At 47.7% G+C, this 24,338-nt stretch overlaps 1 protein-coding gene across 2 annotated transcripts in view; it reads left to right on the top strand.

Annotated features, from left to right (window-relative positions):
- Window positions 1–23,020, top strand: part of LOC128840121 (cystine/glutamate transporter-like) — a 34,271-nt gene extending 11,251 nt beyond the window's left edge. Inside the window, exons 3-12 of one of the 2 annotated variants that reach the window (XM_054033698.1) lie at window positions 10,174–10,289; window positions 11,253–11,378; window positions 13,497–13,596; window positions 13,710–13,754; window positions 13,942–14,065; window positions 14,430–14,533; window positions 15,067–15,163; window positions 15,970–16,119; window positions 19,978–20,152; window positions 21,401–23,020. In XM_054033698.1, the coding sequence (XP_053889673.1) occupies window positions 10,174–10,289; window positions 11,253–11,378; window positions 13,497–13,596; window positions 13,710–13,754; window positions 13,942–14,065; window positions 14,430–14,533; window positions 15,067–15,163; window positions 15,970–16,119; window positions 19,978–20,152; window positions 21,401–21,465 (1,102 nt within the window). In that variant the 3' untranslated portion in view covers window positions 21,466–23,020. The remainder of the gene's footprint in view (window positions 1–10,173; window positions 10,290–11,252; window positions 11,379–13,496; window positions 13,597–13,709; window positions 13,755–13,941; window positions 14,066–14,429; window positions 14,534–15,066; window positions 15,164–15,969; window positions 16,120–19,977; window positions 20,153–21,400) is intronic. The other variant, XM_054033706.1, reaches the window with a different exon arrangement.
- Window positions 23,021–24,338: the final 1,318 nt, after the last annotated feature.

Here is a 24,338-nt window from a genome sequence, read left to right as displayed (position 1 = left end):
TTCTCGTGTCCACATTAGTACTAAGCTGGAATAATTCCTCTCCCTCCCTTGTATTAACCCCTCTGATATATTTAAAGATAGCAATCATATCCCCCCTCAGCCTTCGCTTTGTCAGACTAAACAACCCAAGCTCCTCTAATCTCTTTTCATACGACAGGTTTTCCATTCCTCTGATCATCTTAGTCGCCCTTCTCTGCACCCGTTCCAGTTTGAGTTCATCTTTTTTAAACATTGGAGACCAGAACTGCACACAGTACTCCAAATGAGGTCTCACCAGCGCCTTATACAACGGAAGCAGGACCTCCCTATCTCTACTAGATATACCTCGCCTAATACATCCCAAGACCGCATTGGCTTTTTTCACCGCCATGTCACATTGCCGACTCATAGTCATCCTGCGGTCCACAAGGACCCCTAGGTCCTTCTCCTCTTCCGTTACTTCTAACCAATGCGTCCCCATCTTGTAACTAAAATTGTTATTATTCGTCCCCAAGTGCATCACCTTACACTTTTTACTATTAAATTTCATCCTATTTCTGATACTCCAATTCACAAGCTCATTCAAGTCTCCCTGCAGAGTATCCCTATCCTCCTCTGAGTTTGCAACTCCTCCCACCTTCGTATCATCCGCAAACTTTATCAGCCCACTCTTGCAATCGGTCCCGAGGTCAGTTATAAATAGATTAAATAAGATGGGTCCCAAAACCGAACCTTGAGGCACTCCACTAGTAACCTCCCTCCAACCCGACAATTCACCCTTTAATACGACCCGCTGCATTCTCCCCATTAACCAATTCCCTATCCACCTCTGGATTTTCATATCGATCCCCATGTTTTTCATTTTAACCAATAGTTCCTCATGGGGTACTGTATCAAACGCTTTACTGAAATCCAGGTATATTAGGTCCACCGCATTTCCCTTATCTAATAAGTCCGTTACTTTCTCAAAGAAGGAGATCAGATTCGTTTGGCACGATCTGCCCTTCGTAAAACCATGCTGTAATTTATCGCATTTGCCATTAACTTCAAGGTCCTCAACTAGTTTCTCTTTCAGAATCTTCTCCAGCACCTTGCACACTACTGATGTTAAACTAACAGGCCTATAGTTACCCGGGTCACTTTTTTTCCCTTTCTTGAAAATAGGAACCACATTGGCTATTCTCCAGTCTAACGGGACTACCCCCGAGTTTACAGATTCATTAAATATAGTCGCTAATGGGCCTGCTATTTCCCGCACCAATTCCTTCAATATTCTCGGATGAAGATCGTCCGGTCCACCCGACTTAGTCCCATTAAGGCGTTCTAGTTTTGTTTCTACCTCGGATGCGGTAATCCCCCATCCCGTATGCCCCTCTGTAACGGTGCTAGTATCCCTAATACCTTCATTGGCCTCATTAAACACCGATGCAAAATATTCATTGAGATATTGCGCCATGCCTAGATTATCTTTAATCTCCTCTCCGGCTATAGTCTTCAGCGGTCCCACTTCTTCTTTCTTTGCTTTCTTCCTATTTATATGGCTGTAAAACCTCTTACTATTACTTTTAATTCCCCTCGCTAAGTCCAACTCTTCCCGGCCTTTGGCCTTTCTCATGGATGGGGTCACGCGGATGATGGTGGTTGGTTAGGGTCCGCGACTTGCCTACCTCGTGATCCTGGGACGGGACTGGCCAGAGTTCTCTGGAGTCCTTCGTTCAAACGCCGAGGAAAGCCCCAACATCACACCAGCATTGGAGGGGGACTGCTGCGAGGACCCCGCTGAGGAGGCAGAAGAACTGGACCCTATTAGACAGGAAGGAGCACCCGAGGACCCCCCGCCCATGTTTGCTGACGACCCCAGGGTCGACACTGACTTCTGCTGGGACCAAAGGGGGGACCCTACCCTTAGTCGGGAGTATGAGCAGTTGGCGGCCGTCGATGGCGCCCTGATTGACCCGGCTGAGCCCAGGTCTGGCCCCATTTCGAGCTACGCCATGACTGCCTCTATCAGGTGGACCGAGATTCCCGCATCGGAGAGGTCCAGACCCAACTGCTGGTGCCTCGATGCCACCGATGTGTGGTGATGAAACTCACCCATGATGTCCCAGCTGCAGGGCACCTGGGTCGGAAAAGACCCTTGCCTGAATTCTGACCCAATTCTTCTGGCCCGGGGTGCACCAGGAGGTATGGGAGTATTGTAGTTCCTGTCCGGAGTGTCAGCTGGCTGCTCCCCCATGGACAGCCCCGGTCCCCCTGATCCCCATGTCCATTGTGGAAACGCCGTTTGAGCGAGTGGCCATGGATTTGGTGGGACCGCTCCCGAGACGCAGGGCCGGTTTCTGTACATCCTAGTCATCGTGGACTATGCTAGCCGTTTTCCTGAAGCCATCCCGCTCCGGAGCATCACTGCCAGGGCCATCGCTGAGGAGCTCGTCAAGGTCTTTGCCTGCGTGGGCTTGCCGCAGGAGATCTTTACTGACCAGGGCACCAACTTCACCTCCAGGCTGCTGCAGCAGGTGTGCAACCTCCTGGGGATTAAGCAACTACGCACCTCCATTTACCACCTGTAAACCGACGGCCTGGTCGAATGGTTCAACTGTATCTTGAAAACCATGCTGTGCAAGTTTTCCCCAGAGGACCTATGCCGATGGGATCAGTTGCTCCCGCCTCTGCTCCTGGCCGTCCATGAGGTACCCCAATCCTCCAAGAAATTTTCCCCCTTTGAGCTCTTATACGTCTGACGTCCAAGGGGGCTGCTGGACCTCATGAGGGAGACGTGGGAGCAAGCCCCGTCACCAGCCCAGGGCCTTCTGCAGTACATCCTCCAGCTTCAGGGACGTCTCATACAAGCAGGAGCTCTAGCTCGGGAGAATTTGAAGGCGTCTCAGGAAGCTCAAGCCCAAACGTATAACTGGGAGGGCCGAGTCCGCGAGTTCGAACCCGATGACCGGGTTCTGCTCCTCCTGCCCTCCAGCGAGTCAAAACTACTGGCCCGGTGGCAGGGGCCATATGAGGTGGTTCGGAAGGTCGGGCCGGTCACCTATGAGATTAACCAGCTGGACCGGCAAAAAGGAGCCCAGCGATACTATATTAACCTCCTGAAGCCCTGGCGAGACCGAGAAGGCCTGCTAATTAATCCCTGCCTCGCGGAGCCCGAGCTAGGACCCCGTGTAACCCCGACCGAGGACTCCACAATGCCTCAGCTCGGAGAATCCCTGACCGTGGAGCAACAAAAGCAGACCGGATGCCTCCTGCAGGCATTCCCCAAAACGTTCACCGCCCAGCCGGGTTACACCACCCTCGTTTACCATACATCCAGACAGAGCCGGGGCTGGTGATCCGGGAATCAAATAGGCCCTTGCCACATCGTATGCGGCAGGTCGTAGAGGAGGAAGTCCGGGTGATGTTGGCGCTGGGGCAAACTGTCGCAAAGTGAATGGCGCAGCCTGGTAGTCCTGGTTCCCAAGCCGGATGGGACGCAGTGCTTCTGTATTGATTTCCGCCGTGTCAATTCCATTTTGAAATTCGACGCGTACCCGATGCCCCAGGTCGATGAACTGCTGGACCACTTAGGCAAGGCCCGCTTTCTCACTACTCTTGATCTGAGCAAGGGATACTGGCAGATCCCCCTCGACCCCGCCTCTCAGGAAAAGACCGCATTTGCCACCCCCACGGGCCTCTACCAGTTCACTCGAATGCCCTTTGGGCTCCATGGTGCCCCGGCAACGTTCCAGCAGCTGATGGACCGCCTCCTTCAACCTCATCGAGAGTACGCGGCCGCATACCTGGATGACGTTGTTATTTACAGCTGCCGTTGGGAGAACCACCTGGAATGGGTAGCGGCTGTCCTGAGGTCCTTGCGGGCAGCGGGATTAACGGCCAATTCAAAAAAATGCCGTATCGGGTGGCAGGAGACCACCTACCTCGGGTACACTATCGGGAGGGGACAAGTGAGACCTCTCGTGGGAAAGGTTCAGGCCCTAGCGGCATGCCCACCACCACGAAGCGCCAAGTATGCCAGTTCCTCGGACTGGCAGGCTACTACCAATGATTCATCCCCGATTTAGCCTCCATCGCAGCCCCGCTAACGGGACTCTTGACCAAAGCCAGCCCCCGACGTGTGGAGTGGACCCGGAGTATGACCGCGCCTTCCAGGCCCTCAAAAACAGTCTCTGCCGCGAGCCTGTCCTATACAGCCCCGACTTTAACCGAGAGTTCATCCTCCAGACGGACACCTCTGAGGTAGGCCTAGGGGTGGTCCTTTCTCAGGAGGTGGATGGAGAGGAACAGCCGGTCATATACCTCAGTCAGAAACTGTTTCCACGAGAAAGAAGCTATGCAGTGATAGAGAAGGAGGCCTTGGCAATAAAATGGGCCTGTGATGCCTTGCGGTACTACATCCTGGGGGCCCCGTTCATACTGGTCACCGACCATGCTGCACTACAGTCGTTGGTCAGAATGAAAAATAATATGAGGCTAACGCATTGGTACCTGGCACTACAGCCCTATGCTTATACTGTCCGTCATAGGGCCGGTAAGGACCACGCAAATGCTGACTTCTTGTCCCTCCTGGGAGAGTTGGATGAGTCTGGCCCCGATGGGATGGGAGCCAGCCTTAAGGGGGTGTGTATGTGTAGCGAGGCGGTGGGATACCCCACAGCCCCGCTGAGGGACGAGCCTCCCCTAGCACCAACGTGGGCAGAGCCAGTGGGTCCTGTGCCCGCCCCCCAGTGGTCACGGCGCAGGACAGGAAGTAGAAGAGCCCCGCTGCAAACCTCAGTTGAAAGCCAGCCGCCAGAGAGGTCAGATGCCTGTGACCTAGCTCCGGGTTCGGGAACGCCAGCAGGCTGCGACTGACCTGAGGACTGGCCAGGTTAGCCGAGCCTGCCCCTCGCCCGCTACCCCGAGGAGCAGCCACGCCTACCCCTCACCAGCTACCCTGAGGAGCAGCTGAGCCTACCCTTCGCAAGTTACCCAGAGGAACTGCCGAGGACGCCAGCCAAACCCAAGTACCTTACGAGGGGGAGTCCGGAAGTAGTCTGGGGGCAGCTGACCCTGGCCTGGCCGCAGCAGGGCCAGAACCAATGTCCGTGTGTTGCAGCCAGGATCCCCATTGACACACAGCGAGTCTTCTGCCGCTGCTAGGACCCCTGGCTGGGACGCAGTGGAGCGGGTGGGCCTGCATCCCCCCTGCCACTCCACTCACGGGTGTCAGTCTCCCCCTCGCACCAGCCCCTGCTTAAGGGCCTGAGCTCCTGACTGTGTGTTTGCTGCCCTGCCCTGACCTAGGGCCACGGCTCATATTGAACTATTGGCTCAGCCCCTGACTAAGGGCCCAGAGCGAACTGTAGCGAGGCGGTGGGTTATCCCACAGCCCCGCAAAGGGACGAGCCTCGGCCAAGCCCTTCTACAGGGAGTAATAGGAGTCTATATATGAAAAAGACCCAAAAATCGGGACTGTCCCTATAAAATCGGGAGATCTGGTCACCCTAGGTCGAGCACCCACCGACGCCAGTAGAAGTGGGCACCTATGAGTGGAGGGGCGTTGGTCTAGCACCTCCAGGTAGAGGGGAAGTCAGCACCTATGGTTCACTCATATTTAGCTTCAGAGGGGTAGCCGTGTTAGTCCGGATCTGTAAAAGCAGCAAAGATGCCACAGGACTCTTTGCTGCTTTCATATTTAGCTTGTGATATAGAAGGAGTCGGCAACCTTTCAGATGGTGTGCCAAGTCTTCATTTATTCACTCTAATTTAAGGTTTCGCGTGCCAGTAATACCTATTAACATTTTTAGAAGGTCTCTCTCTATAATATATAACTAAACTATCATTGTATATAAAGTAAATAAGGTTTTTAAATGTTTAAGAAGCCTTATTTAAAATTTAAATTAAAATGCAGATCTTATCAGTTTAGTGTGATCCTTGCCCTTGTTTTTTCTTGCTGAGTTTTCCAATGTCTGGCACGTATTTGGATACTTTAAGCTACACACAGGCTTCTGAATGATCAGTTAACCGGCTCTGAGAGGGACAGAGGACAGATTCCATGTGTGAAAATACCTGTTCACACAGGTATGTGGATCCAAATGCTGAAAGCATTGCAAATGCAATTTTCTTCAAACAATTAAATTTCACCGACAGGGGCATCCAACAGGTCAGAATAGAGGCCCTATGATCTCTCTCGGTAGCTTTAAGTGCACTCCGCAGATCTCCAAACTTTGATGCCCACAGTTCTGAGCTTTTTAACTGAATGAGCTGCATTTCAAAATCTTCAACACCCATCCACTGAAATACAGACAAATCCAAGTCGCTTTCGTTGAACTTTTCAGGTTTAATTAGAGAAGAAAGCATTGGGCCAAATCACTGGAAATCTTGAAATCTGACAGAAAATTCTGATTCTAGTTCTTGCATGTACATTCCAATCTCATCGACACTGACAGTGCAACGTATCGATAGCTCTTTTATGTGTTGGAAGTAGCGGAAAGTCGAAGTTTGAATATCCCAAGAAAAAACTGCTAGTTTTACAACAAATGCCTTCTAGCCTTCATAAAGATCCAGAACCGTTTGCCCTGCACCCTGGAGACGGAGGTTGAGTTCATTTAGGTGAGCGGTGATGTCAGTTAAAAACATGAGCTTACACAGCAATTTGTCATCATCCAGTTCGGGGTAGTTTTGTCCTTTTTCTGACACAAAGGCCTTGATTGCATCAAAACAGTTTACAAAGCGCACCTAAACCTTGCCACGACTTAGCCACCAAATGTTGCTATGAAGTCAGTGGTGAGCTGGAGCCGGTTTGCACCGGTTTGCAAGAACTGGTTGCTAAATTTAGAAGCCGGTGTAGAACCAGTTCCTAAAGGGGTGGGCGGGTGAGCAAACTCCGGTCCGTGGGCCACATCCGGCCCGCGGGACCGTCCTGTCTGGCCCACCTGAGCTCCCAGCTGGGGAAGCCAAGGCTCCCCAGGTCCCTCCTCTGCTTCCCCCCCTCTCAGAGGGGTGCATGAGCCCTGGGGGAAGCAGCGGGGCTCCTGCAGCTATTTAAAGGACCGGGGTGGCAGAGGCAGCTGGAGCCCCAGCCCTTTAAATAGCCCTCAGAGCCTCCCCTGCTACCCCAGGGCTCCTGGGGGCTATTTAAAGGGCTGGGGCTCCAGCTGCCTCTGCTCCTTTAAATAACCATGGAAGCCCCACTGCTTCCCCCAGGGCTCCGGCCACTATTTAAAGGACCGGGGCAGCAGAGACAGCTAGAACCCTGGCCCTTTAAATAGTCCCTGGAGCCCCCCGCTACCCCCAGGGCTCCCAAAATTTTAAGAACTGGTTCCCTACCAGGTCCTCTCGGCGGCACTTCGGCGGCGGGGGTCTTCACCACCGAAGTGCTGCTGAAGACCCGGTAGGGAACCAGGAGGTGAGTATGGGCCCAGAGCCCTGGGGGTAGCGGGGGGCTCCAGGGGCTATTTAAAGGGCTGGGGCTCCAGCTGCCTCTGCCGCCTCGGTCCTTTAAATAGCCGCGGGAGCCCTGCCGCTCCCCCCAGTAGGGAACCGGTTCTTAAAATTTTGGGAGCTCATCCCTGTGTGAAGTGGAATGTCATTATAAGCACTATCCGTCTCTTCTAGCAGTGCTTGAAACTGTGAGTCAAAGCAGATCGAGCAACAAGGACATTCACAATTTGCACCACTGTATTCATTACGTTATTAAGCTCTGAATTAGAAATTTTAGCACACAGGTTTTCTTGATGGATTTGACTGTTGGGCAGCCAATTTGATCTTCAAGTAACTTTACAAATCCCTTCTGTTTTCCGACCAGGGCAGGACCTGGTGCATCCGACCTGGTGCATCTGTTGTAACACAAAATATTTTTCTGATGTCAACTCCTCATTCTTCAAAATGGCTTACAAAAGTTTCCGCTATATCTTCCCCCTTTGTTGTGCCAGGCAGGGGTTTTAGGCAACAAAGTTCCTCTTGGATTTCATCGGAAGCACAATATCTTGCAACAACTGCCAAACGTGGAACATTGTTTATATCCATGCGCTCATCAACTGCAACGCTAAACACTGCTGTGTCTTTTAATGCAGTTGTCTGCTTTTCGTTAATGTTTTCTGCCATTTCGCTTACGCATCTCTCAACTGTTCTGGCAGAGACAGACAGTTCTTTTATTCTAGATACGATCACATCTTTATTTGGCAAATCATTGAACAAAACCTCCGAACTGCTGAGAAAAACTTTTTATATATTCCCCATCTGTAAACGGCTTTCCGCTTTTTGCAATGCACTGTGCAATCTTGTAACTTCCTTCTGTGGCTTGATCTTTACTTACACTTAAGCATTTAAAAACACTGCTTTGCTTCTCATATCTTGCTACTGCCTTTTTGATCGATTCAGTCTTGTCTGCTTCGTCAAGAAAGGTTTCCTCAGGCTTCGTTTGAAAATGTCGTCGAACACTTGATGTGCGACAAACAACACTTTCACAACAGAAAGTATAAACAGCACAGTCTTTCTTTTGAATAAACCCAAATGTGTCTGTCCAAGAAGGCTGAAATGAACAGACTCTAACTTTGCCTTTCTTAGGAGCTGGCATATTGTCAAATGTACCCCTCAACTTCCAGTGGAAAAAAAAATCGAGACAGACGGCGTGCACAATGTCAAACGCGGTGCGCTGTTCCACGTGACGTGATAGTGATGTAAGCAGCAAATCAGGACTTAAAAATATCCCAGGATAGTGGCTCTGGAACAGTTTTTAAGGTGGGGGTGCTGAGCTCTTTTCTTGACCCTGTCTGCACCCCTCACTGTCCCAGGCTGGGGCCAGTGGGCCATAGCTGGGGGCAGCTGCAGAGCCCTGGGCTGAGGCCAGGAACAGAGCCCCAGGCTGGCAACAGAGCCCCTGGGACCGGTGGCCGGGACTGGCAGCAGGCTGAGTGGGACCAGTGGACGGGACCACGGGTGGCTGGCATCCGGGACCCCAGGATGACAGCAGAGCCCCCAGGACCGGTGGCTGGGACCCAGGCACTGTGAGTGCCACTCAAAATCATCTCGTGTGCTGCCTTTGGCATGCGTGCCATAGGTTGCTGACCCCTGTGATACAGTGACCTCCAGATCTCTTTCTACAGTACTCCTTCCTAGGCAGTCATTTCCCATTTTGTATGTGTGCAACTGATTGTTCCTTCCTAAGTGGAGTACTTTGCATTTGTCCTTATTGAATTTCATCCTGTTTACTTCAGACCATTTCTCCAGTTTGTCCAGATCATTTTGAATTTTAATCGAGTCCTCCAAAGCACTTGCAACCCCTCCCAGCTTGGTATTGTCTGCAAACTTTATATATGTACTCTCTATGCCAGGGGTAGGCAAACGTTTTGGCCCAAGGGCCACATCTGGGTATGAAAATTGTATGGTGGGCCATGAATGCTCATGAAATTGGGGGCTGGGGTGCGGGAGGGCATGAGGGCTCTGGCTGGGGGCGGTGCTCTGGGGTGGGGGTGGGGGGTTGGGGGTGCAGGAGGGTGCTCTGGGCTGGAACCGAGAAGTTCGGAGGGTGGGGGGGGGATCAGGGCTGGGGTAGGGGGTTGGGGTGCAGGAGGGGGTCGGAGGGGCAGGCTCCAGGCAGCGCTTACCTCAAGCAGCTCCCAGAAACAGTGGCATGTTCCCCCTCCAGCTCCTGCACGCTGCCCTGTCCTCAGGAGCTGCCCCTGCAGCTTTCACTGGCTGCAGTTCCTGGCCAATGGGAGCTGCAGGGGCAGCGCTTGGGACGTGGGCAGCATGCGGAATCCCCTGGCTTCCCCTACATGTAGGAACTAGATGGGGCACATGCCGCTGCTTCCGGGAGCCATCCAGAGTGGGGTAAGACCTCGACTCCGCTACCCAGCTGGAGCGCCGGAGCGGGACAAGCCCTCGACCACGCTTCCCGGCGGGAACTCAAGGGCTGGATTAAAACGTCTGGAGGGCCAGATGTAGCCCCCGGGCCGTAGTTTGCCCACTCCTGCGCTATGCCATTATCTAAATCATTGATGAAGATATTGAACAGAACTGGACCCAGAACTGATCCCACCCCAATCGATATGCCCTTCCAGCATGACTTAAGTCTAAATTTCCTGATTTTATTGTCCAGTTTAAATTTTCAAATGTTAACATTCTTTTAATGTAGCTGTTTGCATATAAAATTGCTTAACACCAGAAAGTCAGTTTCTAACTCCATGAATCCATCCCTCCTGACAGGCCAGCCAATAGTGCAGTGATTTCTCTGGCATTTGGAAACTACATATTGGAACCATTTTTTGCGCCCTGTGCAGCCCCACTTCCTGCTGTGAAGCTTGTCGCTCTCTTGGGTTTCTGTAAGTATAAAGCAGATATAGGTCTAAGGCACAAAATTTTAATTCAGATTTTGAACCCCTTCTCCCCAGATTCAGAAGTGTTTACATCCAGGGTTTGGGCTTGTCCCATTACTGATGAAACTGTGAAACTTGGATTGCATAGTAAATGTTGAGCCATCCAAAGTTCAGGGTCTGGAGTTCTGGGTTGGCCCCATCTCTAGAAAAAAGCGGGGGGAAATGAAGTGACAAAGCTGATGTAAATGGGTCTGTAGATTGCGAAGCTGGGTGGAGAGTAGAAATCATCACTGGCCATGCACTGCTATCAGATTGGCTGGGAAATGAAACCAGAGTTGTAGCAAGTAAGTTTCAAGGTCTGTTTTTACTTATGGTCTAGTATTGACTAGATGCTGCGTCCGGCTGATGACATTTTGGAAGAAAGGAATTGGAGATGTCTGGGCTATGCACAGTGATGCTGGGAGTAGAGATTCTGCATATTGTGCAAGCTCCATCAAAACATAGCAGCATATGGTTCAGACTCGGGAATGCCAACTAGTGCCGTTGACAGGTGAAAGTTTCCATGCCTTTCCAGTCCCAGTAGATTCAAATGCAAGGACCGCTCTGAGGCAGAGAAGCTAAAATGAAATTGCACTCATGGATTATTTCATCAGCCAGGCACAGATTACACAACAGCAAATGTGAGGGAAGTGAACTAGATTGTTCTCCACTCTCAAGGTTGTAACCTCATTTTCCACTTGAAATGTCATGCTCTGGGTCATTTATATGGTCTTAAAATATCTGTCACTCTGAACTTTCTGGTCTCTAAGAATTCTTCCCAGCACCAAGGACAGGGAGTGTTGCTGTCTCTCTATTCCGTGTGCTCAGGGCAATAGGCTGAGACAATGGGAAAAGCATGAGAGTAAAATTTGTCTGATTTTTTTTTTCTGAGCCCCAGCTATACATGGTGTTCTTTGCCTTCTCCTTCAGACACAGTCCTCATCCTGAACTCTTGGAGTGTCAGCTGGAGTGCCAGGCTTCAGAATGTCCTATCTGTCATCAAACTCCTGGCTCTCGCACTCATCATTGTGCCAGGGATGATGCTTCTGGCCCAAGGTGGGTCTGCTCAGCTGTGATCTGCGGGAGGGCATTCACTAAGGGCTTGTCCACATGGGAAGGTTTTATCTTTTGACTGGTATAATTCTACTGCCTTAGTTTAACAGATATAGTTACCCTGGTATAGCTCCCAGCGTAGATGCTCATATTCTGAAATAAGTGTATCATTTTTTTTGTTTAGTTTAAAATCCTTCCAAAGCACATAAACTAAACTGAAAAAGGACACTCATACCAGAACAATAGTGGGCACATTTGGAGTTACACTGGGTATATACCTTTCCTGTGTAGACCAGTCTTCCACAGTGTTCACAGTTGGGATAATTAATCTTGTGTCCTCATTTTATCTCTTCCATTGAAAGAATAAAGGGATCAGGGTGAATGTTCATATTTCTGGTTGTCATCTGGAACCAGCTTAATGGGATATGCAAAAAGCCCATCAGGCTGGCTGTGCTTCTGACCTGAACCAGAAAATCCTCAGCAATTTATTGCTCAGAATGCCCTCAAATGACACTCTGGATGCCTGGCACCACCCCCGTGGTAGGAATCATGCTAGTGAGATCTGAGAAGTGTGGTTAGAGACCTCAGAATTCCAGGTTGTACTTAATGTAACTATACATTACAGGGATTGTAAATCATCACAAACAGTAAATCAGGGTGGCCAACCTGTGCCTGAGAAGGAGCCAGAATTTGCCAATGTACCTTTCCAAAGAGCCACAGTATTATGTCAGCAGCCCACATCAACTCCCCCGCCCCACCTGCCAGCTGCCCTGCCGATCAGCGCATCCCCTCCCTCCCTGTGGCTCATGCAGGATGCAGGAGGCTCTCGGGGTGAGGAGAAGAGCAAGGGCGCAGCAGGCTCGGGGGAGGGACAGGGCCTTGGAAGAAGGAGTGAAGTGGGAGCAGGGCCTGTGGCAGAGGCAGGGATTGAACAGTGAACATTGGGAAGTTGGCACCTGTAGCTCCAACACCAGAGTCGGTGCCTATGCAAGGAGCCGTATATTAGCTTCTGAAGAGCCGCATGCGGCTCCGGAGCCACAGGTTGGTCACCCCTGCAATAAATTGTTTTATTATATATTCATTTATCAGCAAACATTTTAGAAGATACATAACCTCCCCCAAACGTAGGCAGCTTTCTCCATTGTACCCACTCACCTTTCCATTGATCCCGGCAGAGAATTTTGTCCAATCTTCTCTCTTCCTTTCCTTTTTGCCTTTCTTTTTGTCCTTCTATTGTAGTTACCATTTCTTAAGTGTTTTAAAGAACACTGTCCCTTTTTTTCTAGGCTCTTTAATACTATTTTAACTTGCTGCTTAGTTTTCTTCAACCTCCGCTTTCTTTTGATTCCACAAGCTTTGTTTTCTCAATCACCTAATAAAATGGGATCCCCATCCAAACCACCTTTGTTTTTGTCCATCTCAACCCTCCAGCTCTTCAATTTTTCTTCCCTCTCCAGCAGTCAGTGGAGAGAGAGCAGTGCAGTGTAGGCAGGGAAGTGTGTTTTCATGAAGTTGCTCCAAAGGAGCACTAACTCCACTCTTTGTGCTACCTCCTAGAGCTCTTCGTTTTGTGATTCCCATCTTGTACACAGCATGAGGCTGGGGTCGGTGCTAGTGCTAAGGAGTCAGGGTAGCGCAGTTTGAGCAGCATTAGCTGGCTGCGCAACCTCGAAGTGGAGCACACATCCAGAGTTTGGGGGTCAGGGAGTTCATTTCAGGTCTAGAAAGAGGTTTTCTACGAGTAGAGATTCTCTCAGGCCATGTTTGGCCTCCTCAGCTCTATGATCTGCTTTCTCCAGAGCAGACTGTGTGAGAGAGGGAACCAATCACCATCACTCCCCTTTCAAAAATCTCTTCTACAGCAGAGCTTGTATTGGGCACTAACAAGTCAACTGAGCTCTGTGAATTAAAGTAACAAAACAAATCTGAAATTCATTATAAATAATTGAAGATCCTGCAACCACAAACTCTTGGGGTTGTATGAGAGACAGAGAGAAATTGAACCTCTTCTGCAAATGTTTTTTTTTTTTTTTTTTTTTTTTTTTGGCAACACTAGAGGGGAAGTCTCTGTCTCTGTCTGAAACGCTCTAACCCTGCGTTTCTCTCCTTTTTTTTTTTAAGGCCACACTGAAAATTTCCAGGATGCTTTCAGTAGTCAATCGCTGGCTTTGGACAAACTGCCCTTGGCTTTTTACGCTGGGATGTTTGCATATTCAGGCTGGTATGTGCAGTCAGGGTACTTTAACGAATGGCAGCATCAACTCCTAAGTCTACGGTGCTTCTCCAGAGCCATCATTTAAACTCTGCCATAACCTGTCGTCTTTCACTCTGCAGGTTTCAAACTAGCTTTGTGCGAGAAGAACTGGTCCGACCTGAACGGTAAGAATAGGAGAGGGGCCTTTAAGATCAGCAATTGGAGACAGCATTATTTCAAAATAAGCTGCCTTTTAAATGGAAAGAAAAATGAGTGCTAGTTCTTCTAACTACCTGGCATGGTAGTACTGATCTGTGAGTTAAAAAAACCAGCTTTGCTCATTAGCGCTTTGTCTCTCTCCCTCTTTTGTAGAAATAACCCACTGGCTGTGATAGTGTCTGTGGTCACTGTAATTGTGGGGTACATGCTCACCAACGTTTCCTATTATACAGTCTTGACAGCAGAGGATGTGCTGGCTTCCCAGGCTGTGGCTGTGGTGAGTTGTAACCCCATTATTAGTTTTCTTCGGAGGGATCAATTTACATGAAGTGGGTGGGGATGGGGAGGCTTCTAGGATGTGGAAAGTAATAATGGATCTTATAGCGGAAAGGCCTTCAGCTTTGTCACTTTTCAAGAGTATCAGCAAGCTATAACATCTCTTAGCTTTGCCTGAGGAGATGGAATAAGAAATAGAGATCAAGATGGCAGTGGGGGAAGAGGAATAGGTAATGCAGACTTGGGAGTAAGTGCAGTTCTGTTTTAAGCCTTTCAGTGGAAGGCCATCCAGCTCTTTCCATTAATTCTGATGCCATTCAGGGATTACCAGGTTGTTTCTGAACTGAAGCGTGTCTTTCCTCCAGAGTTTTGCACAAAAAGCTTTCCAAAGACTTGTCTCCGTGATTCCCATCCTGGTTGCCCTGTCCTGCTTTGGAACCATGAATGGGGGGATTTTTACATTTTCAAGGTCAGATTCTTTTAAATCTTGCTAACTGATTGATAGTATAAACAGGAGGAGAGCACTGGCGCCAAATCTGTTGACAACACACAAGTAGATATCACTCATCAGCTAGTTGGCACATAAGTAATCCTGGGAATTGCTGGTTCTCCAAGGCAGTGCCAGAACACCCTGGCCTCTAACATGAGAAATGAGCTTGGAAACAGGGCCAGTTCTTGGGGACTTATGGGAATTTCCCAGAGAATAAAGGGAGTTTGACTTTGTTTTTCAAAATCTCCCACAAACTACTGTTTCAGGAAGCTGTGCCAGGAACTGTGGGATAGATTAGCAGAGGATGGTGCAGCTACAAGGATGTAGTCAAGTTCAAGTGTGGTCTTGGGGCTAAACTGCACCCTAATTAGCATGGTTAGTGTGGACAGCCTGTATTGTTGGTACTTACGCTGGCTTTATGTCACCCATTCAACTGCCAGTGATTCAGTTCTCTAGTGCAGATGCAGGAGACTGGAACTCAGGTTCTTGTACTGCTCCATGTCTTCTCTCAGGACTCTATTTGTGGCTTCAAGGGAGGGTCAATGGCCTCCTCTCTTCTCCATGATCCACATCCGAAGGCACACTCCCCTTCCAGCCGTCATGTTAATGGTGAGGAGATCCGATTTTACAACTGGAATTTCTACTGTCCTGCAGTTCTGATTGGCTTCTTATTTTAGTGTCACTATGCAAAGTCTGGACAGGTGTGTGAGATTTTAAAGGGAATCAAGTTACTTTCAGGTCTGTAAAGAGTTAAAGGGATAGAATACTGCAGAAAGGTTTCTGTGGATATTCATTCACACCTGCAAACGAGTTTACATTGACTGCATATTGCAAAGTATTATCAAAGTTGCTTAGTGACAGAGATGGGATTTGAACTCAAGACCTCCTGGCTCCTTATCCTGAGTTAAAATCCACTTAACGTGTGGCTTAAACTAAAAGGGTTGCTGCCACCTCCATCTTCCACAACAATTTCTCAAAATTATCCCACAAAAATGTCTCTTCCAGGCTTTGTCTGCTTTCTTTGTCAATAACTGAGTCCTTCAAATGTTACAAACACTGACATTTCGGGGATGGAGTGAAATCACATGGAATGAATTTTTGTGCAAAATGTTCCACCAATTTTGCATGGCCATGGTTAGGTACTTTCTAACACCAGCAGTGTCTTCTTTGATTGAAGTGGTGAAAACGCCTTTATTTAAAAATGCAGCCTTTTACCTACCATGCATTCCCATCTGAAACCTCATATGAAGAGAATATAGTGGTCTCAGCTCAGCATTAAAATCGGTCCCTAACCAGAGTGTGCCAGCTTTATCTTACTGCGGCTGACTGTAAATGTGAGTTTCTGACCCATCCATGTTTAAATTGCTAAAGCTGGGATGAGGATTTAATGAATGTTTCATTTTTACAACCCCCAGTTGCCATTGGTTACCGCCATGGTGTGCGTTGGAGACATCTACCACCTTCTGAATTTCTTCAGCTTTTCCCGATGGCTCTTCATAGGATTAGCCACACTGGGACTCATCATCCATCGTTACCGTCACCCAGAGCTGCCCAGGCCATTCAAGGTAACACACGGCCGGTTTCAAAGCCAGGCCCATCGTTGTTGTAACTGGCTTCTTTCTGCATCGTTCACTGAGAGCTAGAAAATGCAGCATATTGCACCAGATCCCTAAGTGACCCCCTCAAGGATTGAACTCACAACTCTGGGTTTAGTAGGCCAATGCTCAAACCACTGAGCATTGCCTCAGTTCCATTTAGACTTAGGAGAGGTAACCCGGTATATGGGACCTTTTGTCTGCCACTGGAAAGGTCAGACAGCCTTCAGTAAAGCAGTGTTCTACCAAGGTGTGAACAGTCAGGTTTAATTAAGAAGGTAGCATAGTCCAATGGGTAGGGGGTCAGATTGGGAGTCAGGAGATCTGTTGAGACTAGACAGCCCCCACCACACTCTCTGATACGCACACAAGAAGGCTAGTGTCCAAACACCCTGCATGGGGTTTGCCACAACAAAGCACAAGCCTCAGCTAAAACTTCCTCCTGAGCTTAGTTTGTTCCTAGAGCTTCTCCCCGCAAGATCCCTCTATCCCAGCCCCTAGTTTCCTCTCCCCCGAGAGGTCCTCCAACAGCTCTTCCATCCCACCCCCAAACATTGTGCTGTAAGTTTGCTCAAGTACAGCCACCACCAATACAGGCTTTAGAAGAGTAAGAAATGCACAGCAATCAACCAACAGCAGCTTATAGAAGTCGTCATTTTGATCTAGCCCATTCAACTCATGTGCATCGTCTGTCTCTTTGGGGTCAAGAGACACAGACTCTGGCAGATGAGAGCAACAAAGTTTGGGCTGGAGAGCTGCATCCTGAGCCCATAGTCCTGTATGTGGGAGCATTTCCTATTTCCAGATGTATTAGGGACCACCTTAGGAGCAGGAAGGGAAAGTAGGTTTCAACCTGCCTACCATTTTCTTTGCTGCATCTTGTTTGCAATGGGGAATCAAAGTGGATTCTGGATTATGCAGTTTTACTGACTCCCACAATGCTCCTCTTCTCCGGCCCATGCCATTCTTGTCAGGTCTACCCCCCAGGTTGAGTGTCCTGGATGGACAGTCTGCTGAGCTCTAAGTGCATGGATGGTGTTTTATCTAGATCGGGGTGGGCAAACTGGCCCGCAGGGCAAATCTGGTCCACCAGCCATTTTAATCCAGCCCTTGAACTCCTGCTGGGGAGCAGGGTCTGGGCCAGGGTTTACCCCGCTCCGGCACTCCACCTGTGAGTGGGGTCAGGAGCCGCTCCACATGGCTCCTGGAAGCAGCAACATGGCCCTCCTCCAGCTCCTACGTGTAGGGACAGCCAGGGAACTCTGCTCTGCATGCTGACCCCACCCCAAGCTCTGGCCCTGAAGCTCACATTGGCTGGGAACTGCAGCCAATGGGAGCTGCAGGGGCCGTGCCTGCAGACGGGGCAGTGTGCAGAGCCACCTGGCCATGCCTCCACGTTGGAGCCGGAGAAGGGATATATTGCTGCCTCCAGGAGCTGCTTGAGGTAAGTGCCACCCAGAGCCTACACCCCTGAGCCTCACCCGTGCCCCAACCCCCTGCCCCAGCCCTGAACCCCCTCCCACCCTCCAAACCCCTTAATCCCAATGTGGAGCACCCTCCTGCACCCCAAACCCCTCAGCCCCACCCCAGAACCTGCACCCCCAGCCGGAGCCCTCACGCCCCAACCCCCTGCCCCAGTCCTGATCCCCCTTCCACCTCTGAACCCCTCAGTCCCAGCCCAGAGCCCCCTCCTACCTCCCAAACTCCTCATCCCCAGCCAAAGCCTTCACCACCCACCAGCCTGGAACATCCTCCTGCACCCTGAACTCCTCATTTCTGGCCCCAGCACGGAGCCCGCACCCCCAACAAGAGCCTTCAGCCCCTCCCACACCCCAACCCCAATTCTGTGAGCACTCATGGCCCGCCATACAGTTTATATGCCCAAAAGTTTGCCCGTCCCTGATTTAGATGCTAAGAATTTGTTTATATCCATTCTCTGCCTGTGTGTGCTTTCAGCCAGTTACTGATGCCAGAGTGCCGTGGTCTATATGTGTTAGAGGAGGGATTGGCGAAGCAGTTCAAGAAAAAAACAAGCACCAGCTTGAACCTTTGTCTATCCCCCAAACTGTACTGACCCTTTTTTCTGGGTGAATTTTCTTTCCATCCCAGCCTGCCACCCCACTCCAAGTCCTTGCTAAAGGAACGTATTAAAAGACACCCTCAACTTTCCCAGACAGCATGCTGGCTGCACCCACAAATTCACTGAGAACCACCTTTTAAAAATATATTTTCTTGAACTAGAATCGTTTGATAAAGCGTGAGTGTTTATCAAAGAAATCAGCAATGTACTGATTCCCCCCCCCCCCAAGGATTTTACCTCATTCTATTGGGTTTAAATTTGGGCTTTAAACCACTTCTGAGAGTTTGAAAAGAGACAAATTGAATAGAAGAGATGACAATTTAGACAGGCTTTATTCTTCTGCCTGAGGAACTCTCTTTCTGAAAGAGGAAAGACCAGTGTAAGTGTGATATGTACAGATGCTGCGCTCTAGTGGCCATAGAGGAAAATCCTCACTGTTGATATTGTTCCATTTATTTGTATAATTATTATGATTGCTCATTTTTTCTGTAGATTTTATGCTTAAAAATAATAGAAAACTAACAAAAGCAAGAAGCTTCATCCCTTACACACCCCTGAACAGAGGAGCAGTACTATTGGTAATTGCACGGGAATGAGATCCTTGAACTGCAATTTGAATCCTGAGTTGGTTTGGCTACCATGATCTCCATTACAAGGGGTTCAGAACATACAGAAGATGCAGGAGGTTGAGGGTTTTTTTACTAACTCCCAACCAATTGTTTAATTTCTTCCTAGGTGATTACTTGCTTGGCTTTTTTTCATTACTTAATTAACTAACTGCTATGCGTGCTAAAGTGTGCTGACCCTGAGGAACACAGACTAGGAAAGAGAACCAAACTAGCCTGTGAGTTGTTTGTTAGTTTATAGCAGTCATGGCATGAACAGCAGATCACCTCTGATTACGAAAGACTAGAGTCTAAAAGAGCGAGAAGGGAGATTTTTATTTTAGGTGAACTGTCAGATTTCTCCAGAGATTAGGATCACATCTTTTCAATTGGATTGTATGGAAACTGGGTGAGATTGGATCCACAATCCAAAAAAATCACTTTGCAGTTCTATTAGGGTCTGCTAATTTATCCTGAACTTTAAACAGCCCAGGTCATTTGGCTTCCTAGCGAGCTTTCTAAGTTACAGTGGTAGCTACTCAAACTGTACACTGAAGTATGGTGCTGCTAGCATGAAGCAGTCTCTCAAGCTTATTTGGCCTTCCCTGAGGCAAACGAGAGACTGCTCAAAACGAATTACACCACTACATAAGCACATTGAAAATCATTTACTTGAAAGGGCACATGCTACTCATGGTAGCACATGCTCATGATTTTCTACCAGCAATATCAACAGATGAGAGCTAAGACCAGTCCATAATAAACTCAGAAAGCAGCTGGGGCATGGCTGATTTCTGCCTCCTGCTAAATTCCTGGCTGCATAAGGTGTTAAATTTTATATATGGCGACTCCTGAGATAGTGACTAATGTCTGCTTCTGTGCCTCATCAAGAGAGGTGAGAGAACGTGCTGGTGGTGTTACTGTAATGTAGTAGATTTGACCATATCCAAGAGATCATGCATCCCACTTGTTGGAGACAGACTGTACAGAAAGATTGGACTGGCCAGGTGTCTTGTCTTCTGGACACAGGAGTCTAGCTATTGATAAATATTTGGTACAAGTTAACACATAATGTGTTTGGATAAATTAAGACAAATTACAATGGTCAGATATGATTAGGAAGGTCTGTGCTCTTTTCCCCAGGTTCCCCTCTTCATTCCTGTCTCCTTCACCGTCATCTGCCTCTTCGCAGTGGGAATGTCTTTCTACTCAGACCCAGTGTATGTCAGCATTGGCTGTGCCATGGTTTTAAGTGGTTTTCCAGTCTACTTCTTGGTGATCAGCAGGCCAATACCTGACTATTGCCGTACCACAATCTGTGAGTATAAATTTGATAAAAGGGATAACCATAAACATAATGTAGTATTAGATTCTACTCAGGATTCATAAATGACTGCCTATGAGAGGCTGTGTATTCTAAGTTTGGGTTTAATACAAGGAACTATAGAAATTAAAATTAGAGGATGACCCAAGCTGCAGTGATTGGCTCCAGATCTGAATGTCACTAAATTTGAGGGGTTTGGTTCTAGGGTTGCAATTTGGCCCTATCTCTAATAAAAATTTATTGTGATAAGGGGTCTACTTAAATCACAGAGAAATCACACCATTTTCATGGGTTGGCCATGGCATAAATAGCAAATTTCTTGGATGTGTTACACATCCATGAAATTTGCTATTTATGCCATGACCAACCCATGAAAAATATGTGATTTCTCTGCAGTGTTTCTCAAACTAGGGGCCTGGACGCAAAAGGGGGTCGCAAGCCTATTAGGGGATCACGATATTGCCACCCTCACTTCTCTGCTGTGGCTGGCGGGTGGCGCTGCCTTCAGAGTTGGGCACCAGGGCAGCAGCCGCAGCTCTTTGCTCTGCCTTCAAAGCTGGGTGGGCAGAGACCAGATTTCATAGGGGAGATGAGATTTCACAGTCCGTGACATGATTTTCACACCCACGAATTTGATAGACCCCAATGATGATGCTGTACATACCAATTTCTGCTGAAAGCCTGGGGAAAGCACTGATAGGAAGAGAAGGGAAATACTGTATTTGTTTTCTCTAGTTCCCAGTATATACTTGTAAACAGGCAAAATATACATGTTGGTCATAGAACACCAAGATTTTTATCCAGTCTTTAGAAAAATCTTATGAAGTATGTATGGACAATGGATCTGGAATACAAGTAAGATATATTTTGAAAGGATTTCCCCATGTGGTATTAAGCACAAAGTTTCAGGGGTAGCTCTGCCACCTTTAATACAATGTTTGTCTCTCAGATAAACATTGATCACATCTGTGTTTTATCCTGCACCCTGACTTCTTTAGACTTGGTGCATTAGTAAATTGCCCCTGGGTTCTGTACTGTCAACAACCATTGAAAATGTTTAAGAAGATACAGAAGGAAAGGTAGCAGAGATACCTTTTGCTAAAGAATGGGCTGTATTAGACATAGTTTCAATTGTATTGAAATAAATTGTTTCTCCACACAAAATACTCCATTCAAATACCAGTTTTAACATAGTTCAAAAACCAAATTAAGCATTCCTCTCTCCTTTTTTTCTTGTGGCAGATTATCTTACATTCAAACTTCAGGTACTGCTGGAAGTAGTCAGACAGGAAATCAGGACTTATTGAAGATCGCATCTTATTGGAGAAGAAAACATAGTGGCTTGTCCAATGAAAGCCACTAGTCCCATTTCTGATCCTTTTGTCCTGCTAAGAGACCAGGAGGCACTCTTAATTTTGCAGTGAGTGCGGTGCAACTATAGATGTGCAGAACAAATAACTTAGGTCCAAACACCTCCAAGCTTTGATACTCTGGATCTGAATCAGAATTTTGCATCCACTTCTATCTTTCTAAACCCAAACTTCACATCTGAACAGCTGACTTTTGGAGGTGTTCAAAATCAGGATTCAAATTTTGTAGGTTGGTTCATCTCTCAGTGACACACATAATTTTCGACTTCCTAGACCTTGAGGAAAGACAAGGTGAAGAAGAGTGCCTATTTCACAATCCAAATATCATTTAAATTGACAGCTATGGAAAACAAGTTCAGCTTTCAGATGGAAGGTTATGGAAATCTGAAATGATGTGCTGAGGATGGTCAAATGCTTTTAAGGTAAAATTGGAGAGTGGGAAAATCAGTAAGAGAACTCCCATTCTCCTTCCATTGGACAAAATAATCTTTGGGATTTAGAGTTCAGTTCTACTTTGAAAAATGACTCAAAACTGCCTTATGTCTCAGTGATTTCCCAATCAAATTTGCTTGGTTTACAAGAACAAAACCTATTCATTTTTTGATGTACCAGCCCTGCCCAAAATCTGAAAGTTGACCTTTTTTCTCCTTCTTAAGCATCATTAGTAGTAAAGATTCTCCAGGCTAAATTCCGACCTCACATCTGTGCAGCCCCACAGAAGTGGGGTTGCACAGGTATAATCAAGTAGCATAGTAGAATTTGGCTCTGCAAAGGTTTAGTTAACAATTCCTGTAGATGATGCATGAGTTAAACTAGAATACACGTCATTTTCTCGGAGTTCTTCACAGCCAATGCACATCAGAGGAGTAAATACTAGAATCTTTTGTCTCTAAAGCCAGCACCCATGACCCTGAATTCACACAGGGAGCAGGTCTGAATAAGAAGGTGCAATTTTTATCTAGTCACTTTTAGGGTATAACTGCATCTTAAAGGAATCTCAACCAGAAGTCATTGGTGAGTTGAGAGCAGGGATTTTAATAAACATATCCTTCAATGCAGTAAGAATGCACAGCTATTAAGGTCTTGATTCAGCAAAGCACTTAAGCATGTGCTTTAATTGTAAGCACATGCTCCGATGCTTTGCTGAATCGGGACCTACATGTTCGTTTGAACAAAGTTTCTGTTAAGTTAATATTGTTGGTTTACAGTGTAATATTGATGTTGCAAAATTCTGTCCAGATGACACAATAATCAGTTATTTACAACAACTTTTAAAAGTGTGACTCAAATTTTAAAAGATGAGAATCACTATATCAGGAATTGTCCATCTAGCCAGAACGCGAAGCATTTTAAGTACTTCATGTTAAGCCTCTAAATATTTAGATCAAAACCAAAGTAGCATTTACGGAGTTGTAATATAATCAATCAAAACCCTATTCAATGTACTATCAAGCCTTTTTCAAATAAAGTTTTCAGATGTGATGGACAGTCATTCTTTTTGTTGAGGTCTGTTTGTTTTCACGCTAAAGTGGAACTAGAACAGACTGTCTCCGTTGCAGGGTTAGCTGCACCTCTGACCCATCCGGTCCCTGAATGCATCCCTTCAGTATCAGGCCTCACACCTTTATCTCTCTCCTGGAGTGGAATCGCGTGATTCTACCGCTCTTAGAATGTACCCTGGGCTACAGCACCCTGTGTATTGACTGTGTTTACCCCACTAGGTCGGACTGGGGTCAGGACCTGTGGGTCTTCCCTTCAGGAGCTTGTGACCAGGCAGCTTTCTTAAACCAAAGTATTACAGTATGAAGACAGCAGGACATCAGAGAGGATTTTAAAACAACAAAAGGTCTATCTGCATGTCTATTTTACTTAGAGTCCTGCCATCCTTTGGTAGGGACCAGGGCCGGCTCCAGCATTTCTGCCGCCCCAAGCAAAAAAAAAAAAAAAAAAAAAAGCTGCGATCGGGGAAAAAAAAAAAGTTCAGCGGGAGGGAGGGAGGGACCTGCCGCCCCCGAATTGCCGCAGGTCCCGCCCCTCTCCCTTGGCTTGTTAAGCTGGTGCCTGGAGCCGGCCCTGGTAGGGATCCTACGCAGGCCTCACTTTCCCAGTCACCCTTAGCCTCTGGCGTCTGGGTGTCAGTCTGAGTCTGGGTCCCATTAACTCTCTCTCTCCATGGGGGGAGTCTCCTTTCAAATCCAGTCAGGTCTTCTCCTGTGTTCACAGATTTGGTCTCCTCCTTGACAAAGTAGGTCTGCTGAGCTCAGGATGGGGGCAGAGGCAGAACATCCGAGTGAATGACTCTTGTATTGTCCTGTCAGTGTTGGTAGATGGTGGCTTTTGAGCCATTGCTCTGCTTCCTGCCTGTTTTTCCAACAGCCTGCTATTAAACTAAACCAACATGCATACAGTAACTGTCCCAATAACCAGGTCAACACTCCTAAACTACAACAGAGCAGCTCCACCTCCCCCATACAGAGGAATCCCTAAGTGGATGAAATAAAACCTTTTCCCCATTATAGGGAAAAATGAACAAGAACGGAGTTTCATACCTAACGAAGAATGTGTGAAATAGGCACATCTTGTGTGTGTAGGTCAAGTTTCTTCTTACGGAACATCATTTACAGATGATAAATTAGTGGCTAAATAAAGGAAAACCCCATTTCAGTTCAATGGCTAACAGTCTGATAGTGCTCCAGAAATTCTTCTACAACATATGAGGCAGGTTATCGGTCCTTACCTGCTGCATTACAAAAGAAAATAGTTCAAGTAGCTGTTTTATACACTGAAAATTTTAAAATAGTGGCAGTCTC

Source organism: Malaclemys terrapin, chromosome 1, assembly GCF_027887155.1.
Source record: "Malaclemys terrapin pileata isolate rMalTer1 chromosome 1, rMalTer1.hap1, whole genome shotgun sequence".
Lineage (NCBI taxonomy): Eukaryota > Metazoa > Chordata > Testudines > Emydidae > Malaclemys > Malaclemys terrapin.
This window is presented reverse-complemented; position numbering and strand designations above follow the sequence as displayed.